The 15567-nt window shown below is 41.7% G+C and overlaps 1 protein-coding gene and 1 non-coding gene across 2 annotated transcripts in view; one reads left to right on the top strand and one right to left on the bottom strand.

Moving 5' to 3' along the window:
- vash2 (vasohibin 2) overlaps positions 1–15567 on the bottom strand; it is a 31064-nt gene that overhangs the window by 10155 nt on the left and 5342 nt on the right. Inside the window, exons 3-7 of the mRNA XM_035679219.1 lie at positions 9763–9851; positions 9492–9548; positions 8456–8530; positions 3152–3389; positions 2886–3029 (exon numbers count right to left, since the gene is read on the bottom strand). Coding sequence (XP_035535112.1) covers positions 2886–3029; positions 3152–3389; positions 8456–8530; positions 9492–9548; positions 9763–9851 — 603 coding nt within the window. The remainder of the gene's footprint in view (positions 1–2885; positions 3030–3151; positions 3390–8455; positions 8531–9491; positions 9549–9762; positions 9852–15567) is intronic.
- trnat-ugu lies at positions 6999–7071 on the top strand. Its single transcript has one exon. It is a non-coding gene; the product is annotated as a tRNA-Thr (tRNA).

Genomic DNA, 15567 nt, shown 5'->3' with positions numbered 1-15567 from the left:
AGCTTATTGTTTTGGTTTTAAAGCAATGATTTGTGGTCACTTTGCATCTGTCAGCTTTTTTTGTCAATTATTTTCCCAATTAATCATCAATAAGTCTTAAACCCAAATATATTTATATCTTTACAGTGACTGGAAACAAAAAAAGCAGCAAATCTGCACTCGTTTCAGTCGAGTAATCGTCTCAGCACTCAGATGATTTTAGAGTTCTGTCATCAGTAAACTGACAAACTAAAGTGCCATAAAATTCATAAAATAAATCACCCTGTGAAAATGGTTAAGCCCGGGACACAAGCTGGCTTTCTATTTACACCCTGCTACACTCTCACAATAGTCTACTGAACTCCTCAAGGCAGTTCAATGTACAGAAATTATGCTAGCATGATGCCAACAACCACTGCTGTTATTTAGCTGCAGGGCCAAAAGTGCAACCGTGAAGAATGGGAGCCCAGAAAAACAATCCGACTGTGCACATACATACGTGTGTGATGTTTTATTCTTTTTTTAATCTCCCTCAATCTCGAAAAACTGCTGTGACCCATGAATCGTGCAAAAAATACAATTTTAAAGCTACAAACGAGGCATTTCGTGTGTGTGTGTGCAATTTGAAGCTATCATTAAGAACTCAGTGGGAGAAGAAAACTGCAGGATAAACACGGATGGCAAGTTTTCCCGGACAAAGCAAAAGCCTGGAGGTGGTTCATATTCCACAGCTGGTCACGCTCCTCAAGCTGTTCTGATAGATATATGGGTCTGTGTGTGTTTGCATGTGTTTTTTTAAGTTGTTTTGGTCTATGGAGTCTGATGGTGAGTGATTTAGTGCTCTTTCTGGTAAAACAAAAGATCTATCTGTCTGTCGGTATCCATTTTATGTTGTTGTCAAACACTTTGAATAACAATCTGAGCCTCTCAAACAACCACTTTTTTAGCAGATGTACTTTGACGTGTGCATTCTTCACAAGGATTAGCTAACGTTACAGCCATAGAAGCCCATTTCTCAGCTACTGTTTCATCTAACGGGGTGGATTAAGGGTTTATCTTGACCAAACCAAGCGTTGGTGATTGTTGGAAAGACTGTGGAAAGACTAACAAAGAAGTTTTATATCTAGTCCTCAGTGCAGTAGCCTTGTAATGTATTACTGCGAGTTCTTCACAGTCAAAACACACATTTTAAGTCCATACTAGTGAGCACTTTCAATGACTTACTGTAGTGCATTCCATAGTCACTAACATAAACTTAATGCTAACTTTAACTCAAACAGAAGCAGAAAGAGGAACAAACAAAATGAACTGACTGTCGAAGTCTATAATAAACATTCTCTGGAGTGCACCAGAGATTATACCAAAGTCTCATAAAGCACTACACAGCTGACCAGAGTCTGACTGCTTGTTTGTCTGTGTTTTCATGTGCATGTGCATGTGTGTGTGTGTGTGATAGCATTTGAGTGTGTGGCAGCTGCAAACCTGCTGACCTACATATCTTCCTTACATGCAGTGCAGCCTATATACTGTACTGCTATTTAACACTGGCACATCGCACGCAACCCAGCACACACAAACACACACAGACATACACAGACTCACACATTGCTTTCATGGAATTGCATGTGCTACAGTATGCAACAAAAAAAACACATAGAAAATTACAAATGAAAGCCTCATAAAAGATTTAACCTCAAACAACCTACATTTGTGTGTGTCTCTCTCTTCCTCACACACACACACACACTCCCACATTCCTTCCTTCCCCATCATGCCCTAAATCATTCTGGACAGTTTATATTCCATGTTCAGCCCAAAGGAACTTACATCCATCTCCGGTCTCATGGAAAAACTATAATAAAAGGTGTTTCCCTTGTTCAGTCTCAAAAGAAAAAAAAAATGTGTTTTGTTTCTGGTGCTGAGTTTAGCTACCAGGATTATCTCAACATAACAGAGACAGAGACACTAAGATTAGAAATGAGTACTGGCAGTGGATGCATGAGGACTAATAACACTGACGGTGATATATAAGCGAGCAGGAATTCCTGTATCAACTCATCTCAGTCGAATAAGTCAAAACAGATTTGAGTCACGGTTAGAAGAAAATGAAATGCAGCAGAATGCTTTTAGACCTGGCTAACAGGCAGCACATGTAACACAACCATTAATAAAAACTATTTGTTTTATGTGTGTATCATGATAGTGTGGTTCTATTCACACTGTTATTTCACTATTTTTAAAAGATCATGTTTGGCCCCCTTCATCTGATTTTGAGAGACCTTTTCTCTTTCGTACTCTGTACTATGAAATTACATGTTTTTATAGTATTTTGGCAAATAAACACTATATTAGTAGTACCACTAATATGTGTTTTACTTCTGTCCCACTCCTAGAAACTGTCCCAATAATCCTAAATGGTCCATTTTGACTCTATTCTGTTCAGTTATTACCATCCTGCTTGATTTATTTTGTGGTTTGTGTGCAATCTATTCTTCTGCCTCTGGCTGCTTTGTGCCACTTTTCCTTTCCTGGTTCAGGCTGCACACTTACACTTACAAAAACTTACAAAACTACTCAGAAGCACATAAAGGGATATTGTTATTCATCATTATTTAACTGACATTTTTTTGTTCATACAGGGGCATTTTAATCTTGAGTACACATTAATTTCTTATCCTGGTGTATTTATATCTCAAATATGATGGGTATGATGTAGTTTCTGGTTTGTAGGAACCTTAAACTTACTAATGATGAAGTGTTTAGTGTTAAAATAAAGAAGAAAACTTCTTTTGTATAAAAATTGTCAACTTTTAACTTTTTTAGAATAATTAAAACTGTATCAGCACATTTAAAAAACGATTAGGAAACCTGGAGTGTATGTCTACGTGTGTTCATACAGCATGTACCTTCATCCTCATGTCCCGGCCGTGTTTCTCCAGCTCCTTCTTCATCTCTTGAGCTCCCAGTCGGGCAACATTCAGCACCAAATGCTTCCACTCGATTGGCTGGAAGATGTGGGGGTCGTGAGGCACATACAGGCCGATTTTCACCTGGGAGAAGCAGGCGATAAAATCAAACACATCCCTACTCATTCTACTAATACATCTGCTTCTTTCCTACCTCCATTACCTGGACTCCATTCTTTTACTCCCTACTCCATCCCTTCTCTTACCTTCTTCAGAGTGTGCTGGTATCTCTTGTAGGAGCTCTCGAACTCGGCCACCAGTTCTCCCAGAGTGCGGTGGGTCAGTGGTTTGTCCATCAGGTCCTGGCGGCGGCTCATGCCCAGTGATCCATAACGTCCGTTGCAGTAGACGCCCAGCACAACGTGGTGGAAGCAGTGGCCTGAAAACTGGGTCTTAAAGCTGATGGGGAAACGCTCGAGAGACGTCAGCCCGTTGGTCAGGTAGCTGGTCAACACACCGGAATTAAGGAAGGACCTGTTTGGTTTTTTTATTGTCTTGTTGCTCTCTGCACCACTTTAAATAAATATAAAACATTTGAGGACAAACCTGAGAGTGAAATTGTATTTGTTTGGATTTGTCACAGCAGAGGGGGCACAGCAGCTTGAGTCATGTTAAATTAGATTCAGTCTGACTCTCAGAAGGCCAATACTATGAAAATGCCACAGGGTAAACAATGGCTCTGCGACTGCCAAAGTTTGTGTTTGTGCAGCTCCTCCTGTCTGACTGAATCTGTCTGATTCATTGTTGTGTTTTCCTCTTATTTAACAAAAAAAACAAAGACAGAGAGACAGATTATCTATCTGATACCATCAGAAGCCCGAGGAGGTGATGACACACATGTTCAGGGTGTGTGTGTGGTGAAGGTAGTGATTATGTGCACCTCTTGACCTATAACCTCATTTTAGCTCACTAACATACGGATACAAACAGTTGGTGGCAGAGAAACGTTTGCAACATCTGTGATTTCAGAGTTTGTGCTCACTTCACAAAAACTGTTCCACTTCATGATAAAATGTTTGAGATGGAAATTTTAAGAAGTGAATCCAATCGATAACTGAATCGTCTATATTTAGTCAGCTCATGCTGTGGACTTCAGAGTTCAACGCTGACAGGGATCCAACTGCAGCAGTCTGTGCAACCACACACACACACGCGCACACACAGATCTGGAAAGTATCTTGGTCGGCCAGTAGCCCACCATCTGCTCTGTTCTGTCCACGGAGGCCTGTCATTGGCCAGAGTGCCTGTCTGTCACACTAACAGCCTGGATGCCTGCCGCACAGCTGTGTTTTCATTAAATTTTCACAAAGGGCCACCAACACAACTAGACCACTGATCACACTTCATGATCAACATGACTGTGTGTGTGTCTCCATGCTGTAGGTAAGCCTGCAGTGTTACAGCAGAACACAGACCTGAACAGGGTAGACTGGCCTACTGAATGATGAAACCACCAAACGTCCACAGTCTGGTGAAGTATCTCTAAGCAAGACACTGAATTCCTTCCCGCTAAGCCACTACCAGCTTTGAATTCTGTGTCTGTTCTGGAGTACACCCGAGTATTAATCATGACCTAAGAACATGCCACCTGCATTACAGCCAATTACAGAAAAATTTATATAATTTACTGTCTGTACAAATAGTACAGTTCCAATGAATATACATGTGTAGGTCTGTTGTGGTTTCCTGGTATTTCTGACTTAACTTAGTTTCGCTAGTTTCACGTCCTCATGATCTTAATGCAGTTTCTGTTGCATTTCATTCCACACATGCACACATGATCATCTGATAAGTAACTTAATTTCACTGCTGAGGAAAGATCAGTTATACTGTGAAGGGCTAAAAACAAACATACAAACACACATGCAGGGTTACATTAACCGCTGTGGTGATCAGGGAAGAAAGAAAGTCTGACTGCTATTAACAATGATTAACAACATGTCTGGATGCTAAATGTTTATGTTCTAGAGGAACTTGAGGCTGACCTCCTCCACCTACAGCTGACTCCAACGAGTGTATGTGTGTGTGTGTGTGTCGTGCACAAGGCTATTGTTCATCACAGTAACAGAAACACGAAGCCTGTACACCAAGTCTGCAGACACACCACACACCCTGCTGTTCCCCTCTAATGAATGGTTCATTAAACAAACACACTTCCTGTGATGGAGGACATGTGACGCTGCTAAGAGTAGCTCTCTCGCTCCCTCTCTTACTCTCCGTCAGTTGCCATGGAAACCACTACGAGAGAGTAGTCGGTTATTTTACAGCCAATGAGTACAGCATCACTTCTCTCTTTCTTACTCACACTTTATTGCTTGGAAATGAAGGCTAGAATAATAATAATTCATGACTCAGCTCTATCCATCTATCAGTCAATTACCAATTGTTGGAATGTGACAGCTCTGGTCTGCCTCCCATACTAACAGCAGACAGGCTTTAATCATCTGCATGAAATCCTTCAAATACTATATTTCTCTGGTCTATTTTTTAAGAGGCAGAGGTAAGTGAGAAACATTATCTATGGATACAATGCAGAGCTAATCCAATGAATTTTTAAACTCACTCTCTCTGACACATATTTCTTTCTCCTTTTACATCTGCATATTGCCGTCTCTTTCTCTCTTTTACCCGCCCCCCCCCCCCTCTTCATTCCCTTCCTCAAGATAAGAAAATACAGTAAAAGGCATAAAATCCTCTTTATGTGCGGGGCTTTTTTTTACCCAGAGTCATGTGCTTTCCTTGTCTTCATCATAAGCAAACTCAAGGCTCTGAGTTTCTTCAGCAGCAGCTTGGGGAATGGTCTTGGACTATGAGTATGTGGAAGTCTGGGGCTGTTCTTATGGCTTGCGCAAGGGAAAACTTAACACAACAGCGCACAGTGATATTTTAGACAATAAACACCATGTGTCCAACTTTGTGGCAACTGATTGCAAAAGGCCCTTTTCCTGTTCTGACGATGCATCCTACACAAAGAAGTCCAAGAAGAACTTGACTGGCCTGCATAGAGCCCATCCAGTGCTTCTGGGATGAAGTGGAACGCGATTTATCTCCCAGTATCAGTAGCCGACATTACTAACACTCTTGAGGCTGAATGTGAGCGAATTAGGTGGTTTTGGAATGAGATTTTCAGCAATCATACATGGTCTAATGTTCAGGTGTCAATGAAAAAAGTAAATTCCCTCAATCACCTCTGTCCTGATTTATGAAAAAGCCGATCTTTCTCAAGAAATATCAATTGATTAAAAGGTCTTTGTGAGCTGAACTTTTTATAAATCAATGCAGAGCTGATAAGTGTGTGCGGAAAGTGACTTTTTGGCTTTGAAACTTTTTTTTTTCTTTTCATTTTGCTTTCTACTCGTAGCGTAATGTTCAGGTGTCAACATACTTTAGGCAGTTTGCTCTGTTCTGCAGCCTCTAAGCAGCCTGCAAATTAAATATGTTTTGTATGTCTACAATACAATATGCATGCAGTCTCCATTGCCTTATTTACTCTGTAGCATTTTAGTTCTTTGTTTTGAAAAGTGCTTTGAAGTAAGTTCTTACACTGATTATTATTCAACTTGAGGCTGCTTTGTACTCTGGCCTTACTCTGCAAAGCGCTAGTCAGTGATGGTTAATACAATGAGACACAGAGTCAAACACACACAGTCAAATGCACACAGTCAAACCCACACAAAGAGCTGGTGTTACCCAAGATAAACCCTGAATATCCTGGAGAGAATTCAGATCACTGTTAACAGGGAAGGAAAGGAACCAGCGGCAGAGGACAGACTGAAGCCAGAAGCCAGAAGACACCTCCAACAGCCACACACTATAACAAAAGCTGCTATTCATCCCTCGTTCCCCACTGCTTTTTCTTACTCCTATCTCTTCCCAACACTGCCTCACTCTTTATTGTAGAGAACAGTCAGTGTAGGAACAGTCATTAAGTCATTAACAGAGTCAACTGGTAAGGTTGGTTATTATCTCAACAATAGCTGGTATGTTTACAGGGTGTGTCCACCCTTAACATTCATATTCAAATGTTGTCCATTCACCTGTGTCCGCAGGTAAGGCCTCATAGCTCAGTGGTTAGAGCACTGGTCTTGTAAACCAGGGGTCGTGAGTTCAATTCTCGCTGGGGCCTGAGTTCCTTTTTCGGCTTGGATGACCTCAGGTCCAGTGAAAGGTGACACTGCACAAACACACACTGTCCCATGGCAATATGAATGTGACAGTGTGAGGTTGTTTGAAGGGCACAAAGCCCAATCACTCGCACTGATCATCTATTCCTTTTCTCACTCCCTGTGGCTCATATGTTCCTTCATTCCTTCGCCTTCGTGTTATTTTTTCCTGTTGAGCTCTTGCCACTTTTTCTCTCTCTCTTCCTTTCATCTGTAGGCCAAAGTCAGTCTCAATTAAAGTCACTGTCAGCGGCCACCCTGACAGCCCTGGAGAAAAGCCACTGTGAAACTAGCACATGTGAAACTGGACCATCCATTCACGCACACACAGAGAGGTAGTCTCTCATGACTTGACATGTTTGCAGCACACACCACATATCAGCTCCTTTACATCCTGTAGTGTGGGTCACCACAAGCTGTACTACCTTCTTATGTCTGACAAAAACCCTCCAAAAGGTTTTTACTCAACAAAATAAAAATGACATTTCAGAGGCTGGAACCAGTGAATGCTTCATACAGTTTATATTAATCAAGGTTCATTGATTACAAAATCATTCAATTGTTTTTTGTTGTCTGTTAATTTATTAATCAATGTGTCATTCTAACACTTCTCTGGTTGAAAAAGATTTATGATGACAGCTGAATGAGGCTGAATTAGCCTTGACCTCAGCATTTGTAACCATGATGAAAAAAAACATATCCTCTCCGACACATTTGTATGTTGTCACATACAAGTCTGCAGTTCAAATGAAACAACTACTTCAGTAAAACTGCGATATTTAACGTGTGCACATACAGTAAGTCTGCATCCACGCAACCACAGACAGGTAGCAGAGCTCTAAAAAGACATCAAGGACCAATGATCAAGGGCCCACTTATACAGATGTTTGCCCACAGAGGCTCCATGTCAAGACACAATGACTAAGAGCAACCACTGATTTGTTAAATGGGCCTTTGTAGTCAAACCAGGGCTTCGGTGCTTTTCCACTAGAGAATAATCAAGCACTGTTTCTCATTTAAAACTGTAGCTGACCAAATCTGTTAAGACAGAAAAAAGGGCAGGTTTTCTGGAGATTAAATGTCAAAACTGTTGCAAAAATTACAGACTGCTGCTTTAAAATGTAAGCTCTGCTGGGTGATACTAAGCTTGTGTGTGTGTGTGTATGGTGGGGGGTTATACTTAGAAGAGGGCTTGTTGCCAGGCAACACGGAAGAGCTGGAAAGGGTGGTGGTGGTAGGGGGGCATTAGGACATTAGAGCAACATATCTCATTGATTTCACCCACAGATAACAAAATAACCTCTTGGCCCAGTGTGTGTGTGTGTGTGTGTGTGTAGGAAAGGATACATTCCCAAGATGACGGCTTCAAGACATTTGATTGGCAAAGACTCCCTGATCATCTCTCTTGCCGTCTCCATTAACCTGGAGGAGGAGGAAGAGGAGGAGATGAATAAACAGGAAGGGGAATGAAGAGGATGAGTGGGAGTAGGAAGCAGGGAAGGGGAGGCGAAGGAGGAGGAACGGGAAGAGAAGAACAAGGGAGAGGGAGAGTGGAAATCATGAGGGAAAAGAGATGTAGAAAACATCATTTAAATTTTAAAATTCATGGGAAAACTATAGATTAACTCTAAGCACAAGGTTTTATGTATTTGGGGTAAATATCTAAGATTTGCCTTCAGAAAAGTATTTCTGATTCGGATTTTGCAAATGTCTTTCACCTGTGAGGTTTGGTGAGAGCTGGGTGAGAAATCTTATTTTTAATACCACTCCCATCAAGATGCTCTGATAAGATAAGCAACTTGATGTAAATACTAAAGGGCAAACAAAGACCAAAACAAACCAATTAAAATGGCATTAAGGCAAACACTTTAAATGCTTCAGTGTTATGTTATGTTGGGAGGATTTATTGATCTCCACAGATGAAGTCTCTTTTTCCCCACCCTCTACAGGGAGGTCAAAGGTGGTTGGTGGTCTCCCGCTCACTACTACAGCATGTTGTCATATAATCAGACTAACTAATCAGCCGGCTTTAGTTACAGCAGCTATTGTATTGTATTGTATGCGTCAAAGAATATAGGATTTACTCACAGCAATGTCACTGTCAGTGTCAGTGTCAGTGCTTTCTATTTGGTTCAAATTTGACCACTTCAGGTACATTTAATTCAAAATATAAACAAAAATGAGACTATGCTTCCAAATGTCCAAATAAGATTAAGCTGTATGTAAAACATGTTTATACTAATAATGAATAATGAATGCTGTTAGGGCAATCAGACAGAGGTATTTACATGAACATTGTGATAAATGGATTGTTGTGGTCGCCTAATTATTATCAAATGACACTGTAATTGCATGTCCTTTTTCAAAGCTGCAGTCCACTTACCCACACAGTGGACGGCTCTTTTTGATTTCAAAGAATTGGGTTCCTGTGTGGTTGTATCTGAAGGAATTGTTAGGGACAACAGGATTTTTAGAGTACAGCAGTCTTCACTGTTGCTTGTCTGTCCCTCACAGAGCACTCCTGAAGTTGCCGTCACACTGGTATCTCAACATGGACATGTAAAATGCAATGAGACACCAACAGACTAGCTTCACCTGACAGATGTAGCTCTCATCATGACATGTGCTGCCTTGTGTTCTTTGTTAAAGGATACTGCAGAGCCTTCATGTAGTTCTGGATGGCCACCAGCCAGTCAGGGACCGACATGGACGGTTTGAAGTTCGGGACTGAGGGAACAGCATGCTAAAGAAAGAAAGAGAGAGAGAGAGAAAGATGATTTCAAGCAAATCAACATCTGGTAACATTCAGGGTCCTAAAACCACCATCTTTAAAAATCTGCCTTTTCAATGACCCGTGGCTCATTACAGCTCAACACTCTGATGTTCCACCACTGCTGGAATAAATAAACACTGGCTACACTAGTGAACTATTTATACTACTATTAAAGAATATTAATTCAAAGCTGCAGCGCTACATTTGTTCAGCCAAGAGTGACAGTGGTACACTTATAGCCTTGTGTGCAGAAAATTAAAACAAACCCCACGTTTATCTACATTAGATAGCTTGCAGTGGGTAGCCACAGGAAATAATATGACAAACAGATGGATGGCAAAGAACAAAAGCCAGTCTCTAACCCAGAACGTCAGGGTAATGTGGTGTGCGCCACCTTAGACCGCTGTGCCAACAGACACCCACATTGTGAGGACAGAGGCTTGTGGTGAAAACGAAAACCACGTTGCTGTCTCACCTCAACAAGAACCATTTCAGAGAGGAAACCGAGGTCACAGATGTGGATTCATGAAAAGGACACGACCACACCGGCAGAGAGTGAGTCAGGCTCGAACACAAACCGACACTTCCTCTGACACACAGGCAGCCCGTGTGCTCTGTGTGTGCGCAGGAAGGGTGAAGTACAGCAGCAGCCCTATCATTTCCTGTGGGTTTTTGCTTCACTGTTTATTTACAGCATAGAAAGAAAGCTGAGGAGGAAGACAACAGGGCAAAATGGAGGTCAAGCCCTGATACTTTTTATGGCGAATTTGTTTTGTTTTTTTGCAAAATCTTTGGGGTCATAGCATAAAACTGGGGCAAATGTGATCTACCGAGATGTACATTTAAATAAACCTTATAAATTGTGGTAGACCTCTATCATAGCACCCTACGTTTGTGGATGACGACACATTTACACCTATTACACTATGGACATCTTTATAAAAAGGCAGTCAGCCATTCAACAAGTTATTTAGCCATTAACCCACTCACTTTATACAAACAGTAGATCAGCCATTAAATCAGACGGTCAATAAGTCATTGAGCAAGTAAAACAAACAATCAACTGCTCACTCTTGTAGTTATCAGGCCGGCCAATAGTCATTCAGCCCATAAACCAATCTGCCAGCCAGCCAAGATAAATAAATAGCAGGTTTTACTGGTGCATAATCTCTCATGTAGTGAAATCCTCACTAAGGCGTAATACAGCATCAGCTGGCCAGTGAGAGGGACACACACACCACCACACACACACACACACACACACACACACACACACACACACACCACACAGACTCTAAAAGCTGCTTCTCTGCTGGGTCAGGGAGTGAGATGACTGGTGATCCCTCATTTTCTATCCTCTCCCTTTCTTCTCTTGCCTACACGGGAATGTCAGTTAGCCTTGCCATTCTTTCTGCTGCTGCCATCACATTCGGTGCCAAACCATTCATATAAAAAGCTCGATTTTAAATGCGGTACGGCCAACATCCATTTGACCGTTTCGTGTTTGTCCTTGAGCTGGGCAGCCAATTTGCATGCTGACCTCAAGTGTTTCAGGATCACGTTTTGGCAAAACTTTTAATTTCTCATTCTCAGCGCCTTTCAAAACAAAAGGATGTTAGCATGGGCAAATTATTCAATTCTTTAAAATGACGCGGTGGTATGTAGAACTGCGCATTTTAAGCTGTTCCCACCCCAAAACTTTTGAGGGGGGGCCTTAGCAGGGACAGTCAGCCACTTGAGATGCTTTTTATGAATTTTATGTTGGCCTGAAAATATCAGGCGTTATGGTTCTTTACAGCTGTCACAGTTTTTCCATATTACAAACTGTACGTGACTTACAGGAGGCGTACGTTCCTTGTTGGAGAGGTCAAAATGTTAGGTTGCAAGTGTGACGTAGGGGGGCCTCATTCACCCTGGGGAACGAGCAGCCTCCAACAGCTAAACTGCCAACGGAGGCGATTTGCCATTCTCAATCCAGGATATCTATATTGTTTACCAAAGTGTGACAAAGTGTCATTAAACAGTTCAGCGGGGGGAGAGGTCACTTATACACACGGCATGGCAGGTGTTGCTACCCTATTTCCTTAAGAAGAAAACCCACATTTGGTCCTGAATAACTTGAAACTAACAAGCAAAATATTAATAAAAAATTACTGGCAGATTAACTAAGAAAATCAGCATTGTTTTGATTGGGGGGTCTCATGACTTCATTTTAAAAAACATTATTGAAACAGGGCCTGGCAAACTGTGTCTATCCCTAGAAACTTGGAAAATAATTTGACTACTAGGCTTAAATGTTAATGGACTCTTGTATGCGCCTTTCTAGCTTCTTTCCGACCACTCAAAAGCGCTTTTACACTCGTGCAACATTACTCAGTGGGATGGCAAACCCATCGACAGAAACCCCCCAACTCCTTCATACACTTTCACACACCGATGCTGGCATCGGGAGCAATTTTGGGGTTCAGTTCTTGTCAAGGAACTTCGGACACGTGGCAGGGGGGCGGGGATCGACCAACACCTTCTGATTGGGGAGACCCGCTCTTGCCTCTTGGCCACGCCATGGGGTGACATGTTAAACTTTAGGTTTTCCTGTAATTAGCCTCCAGGTGTCTTCAAACTTGATAATCCTCTTTTTAAGCCTATTTAAAAGGGTGAAAGGTAGTACTGTGCTGCTTGGTATCAATGGTGTGCCACTGACATGGACACGAAGCTAAAGGAGGAGTTGTTAGAAATATTATGAAAGCATGTTAAAGGTAACGCTATAACCCTGTCCAGCAGCTTTGAGATGTTCTGTGACTATAGTTGCACATATTATTTCAGAAGTTTAAGGTCCACTGGACTGTAACACCTCCTGGACGTGGCGAAGAGGACAATTGGGATGACAAATTGAAGAGACGGATAATAGGAAATAGTAACAAAGGCCAGAAACTTCCAACGGATTAGAGGTGACCTCCAGGTAATCAGGTCAGATCGCACAATACGTCGCTGGGTTTGGCAAAGTGGACGGCCGAGGAGACACATGTTGAAGCAATCATAAAAAAAAGCGAGCTTGGTTGCAAATGAATATGCAGGCCACACAGCTTCTCGGGAGAATATCCTTGGACAGATGTGACAAAAACTGGAGCTTCACTATGCTCTCATGTTACACAGGCGCAAAAATGGAATCACCAAGAAAAGACACTGTACCTACTGTGAAACATGGAGGAGGCTCGGTTATGTTCTGGGGTTGCCGTGCTGCGTCTGGCACAGGTTGTCTTGAATCTGTGCAGGGTACAATGAAATCTCAAGACTAAAAAGGCATTCTGGAGCTAACTGTGCTGCCCAGTGTCAGAAAGCTTGGTCTCAGTCGCAGGTCATGGGTCCTCCAACAGGATAATGACCCAAAACACACAGCTAAAAACACCCAAGAATGGCTAAGAGCAAAACATTTAACTATTCTGAAGTGGCCTTCTATGAGCCCTGATCTAAATCCTATTGAACATCTGTGGAAGGAGCTGAAACATGCAGTCTGGAGAAGGCACCCTTTAAACCTGAGACAGCTGGAGCAGTTTGCTCACGAGGAGTGGGCCAAAATACCTGTTGACAGGTGCAGAAGTCTCATTGAGAGTTACAGAAATCGCTTGATTGCAGTGATTGCCTCAAAAGGTTGTGCAACAAAATATTAAGTTCAGGGTACCATCATTTTTGTCCAGGCCAGTTTCATTAGTTTGCTTTTTTTTAAATGATTCTGTTGAACCACAATTCAAAAGCAATGTCTGATTTTCATTAGTTAATTTCCAGTAAATTTGTATTTATTATTACTTTTCCATTGTGGGTTTTTCTTTCTTTAACGGAAGGATACCAACAATTTTGTTCACATGTAGTCCCATTTTAGACTGGTATTTCCCTCCCTTCCTGTTCTCTCCCTCCCTTCTCTTCTGTTATCTTCTCCTATCCCTCCCCTTCACAGTTATCTCAAATCTTTCTTTTTGCTTTCTCCCTCCTTTTCCCTTCTCGCCCTCGTCTCTTCCCCTTGAGTTTTTCTGTCACACCCCTTTCTTTGCCATCTTCTCTTATGTCACATGGTCTTTCCAGTCCTCCAGTCCTCCTTGTCACTTTTTTTACCCAGCTCTAGTTTATTTTTTCCTGCCAGCCCTCCAATCCTGAGCCAAGAGGCAACCTGACCCACCCAGCAGCAGCGACACAAAACACAGGGACAGTAACTAAAGAGACAATTTTGAGATTTTTTTTTTTTTTGAATGTTAGAAGGTAATGGGGGATGTGAAGTAGAAAGTGGTGGGAGGAAGAAAAACGAAAAGTTAACGAGAGTAAGCAGAGCATTAAATGTAACTTGCACAGCCTTTAAAATAAAAGGTTATTTCCTATTAATTTAAGCATTTTTACATTTTCGTCACGTTATCAAAGTCACCAGGTATGAGGAGATGAAGAGATACTACGGATAATACAGACCTATTACCTTCAAAGCACTTTTGCTGTGTGTGCATTGGAAATTGCAAAACAACCGTGCAAGAAGGAGAGAGGGAGAGAGACAGATCTCATTTCATGCTGTCAAGAAGATATCTTTAGAGCGGGACATCCCAGGGAATGCCTTTCTCTCTGATCTCTGTGTGTGTGTGGCGAGCGAGACAGCTGAGAAACAAATGATTAAGCAAAGTCCCGACGTGATTCTACTCATTTCTTGCAATCATCCTTTTTATTTGGTTATATAAGAAGTGATGACAGCTTTTTCCCGAGGACTTCAGTGCTGACAGCCGTACTTAACTGTAGTTTGTACTACAGTAATCACAGTAAAGAACACCTTCTTGAAGATTATTGCTGTAGTCTGTAATTCTTTGCCTCAGAGAACATCTGTCTAAACTAATCCAAGTTGGCCGGGATCCATACATACCGACGTCCAATCCAAAACATGCCATTTGTATCCTGAACTGAACAAATTGCCACAAGCGTCTGCAGACAGAAGTGGAATTGTTTGGTTATCGTATGTCACTGAGCTGGTTCTGCCAAAAAACGTCCTGTTCAAGTGTAATCTGTTAATGCCATCCAAAATAAAATCCCTTTGTCACATCATGAAGAGAAGCATTTTACTCCAGAACAATGGAACTTACAATGGATTACGGGAATGAAAAATGCCTTTTATTCTATTTCTTTGGTGACAACATCTACGTTACAGTTAGTTTTAGTCACTGCTCTTGTCCAGCAACCACACATCCAGTGAACATCGAGCACACCAGTATGTTTTATTTCACATTTCAAATGAAAACAACAGATGAAAATTGAAAGCCTAAGAAAGGATTGGGAAGTGAGTAATGGCCAAAAACGTCCAATTACAGTGATGTTGAATACATATCTTGGATTAAAAGATTTGTTTTTTCCAGATTTGCTTAAAGAGCTTTGACAGAGATCTTTGCTCAGACAAGTTCTACCCAGTTTTGGTTCCTATTAAAGGTCCTTTAGGTAGTCCAGTTGGCATCCAGAGATTATCCACTACCCAGATTGTATTAGAGGGATTTGGTCCCTGTGCCAAGACTTCAATTCAATTAGTGAGGGCACGGAGAGTGGCAGCGTAGACTCTGGTCGCTGACAATAACACAGACGTACACTGTGTTAAGTCTACCTGAATGCCACATGTTGCATTTTGAAAGTGATTCAAAGGACCTACTTTTCTGATCTGTATACCTCAGCA

The sequence above is a fragment of the Morone saxatilis genome, unplaced genomic scaffold (genome assembly GCF_004916995.1).
Source record: "Morone saxatilis isolate NCDOM2014 unplaced genomic scaffold, NCSU_SB_2.0 Contig7, whole genome shotgun sequence".
NCBI lineage: Eukaryota > Metazoa > Chordata > Actinopteri > Moronidae > Morone > Morone saxatilis.
The sequence above is the reverse complement of the archived record's forward strand: the minus strand, read 5'-3'. Positions and strand labels throughout refer to the sequence as shown.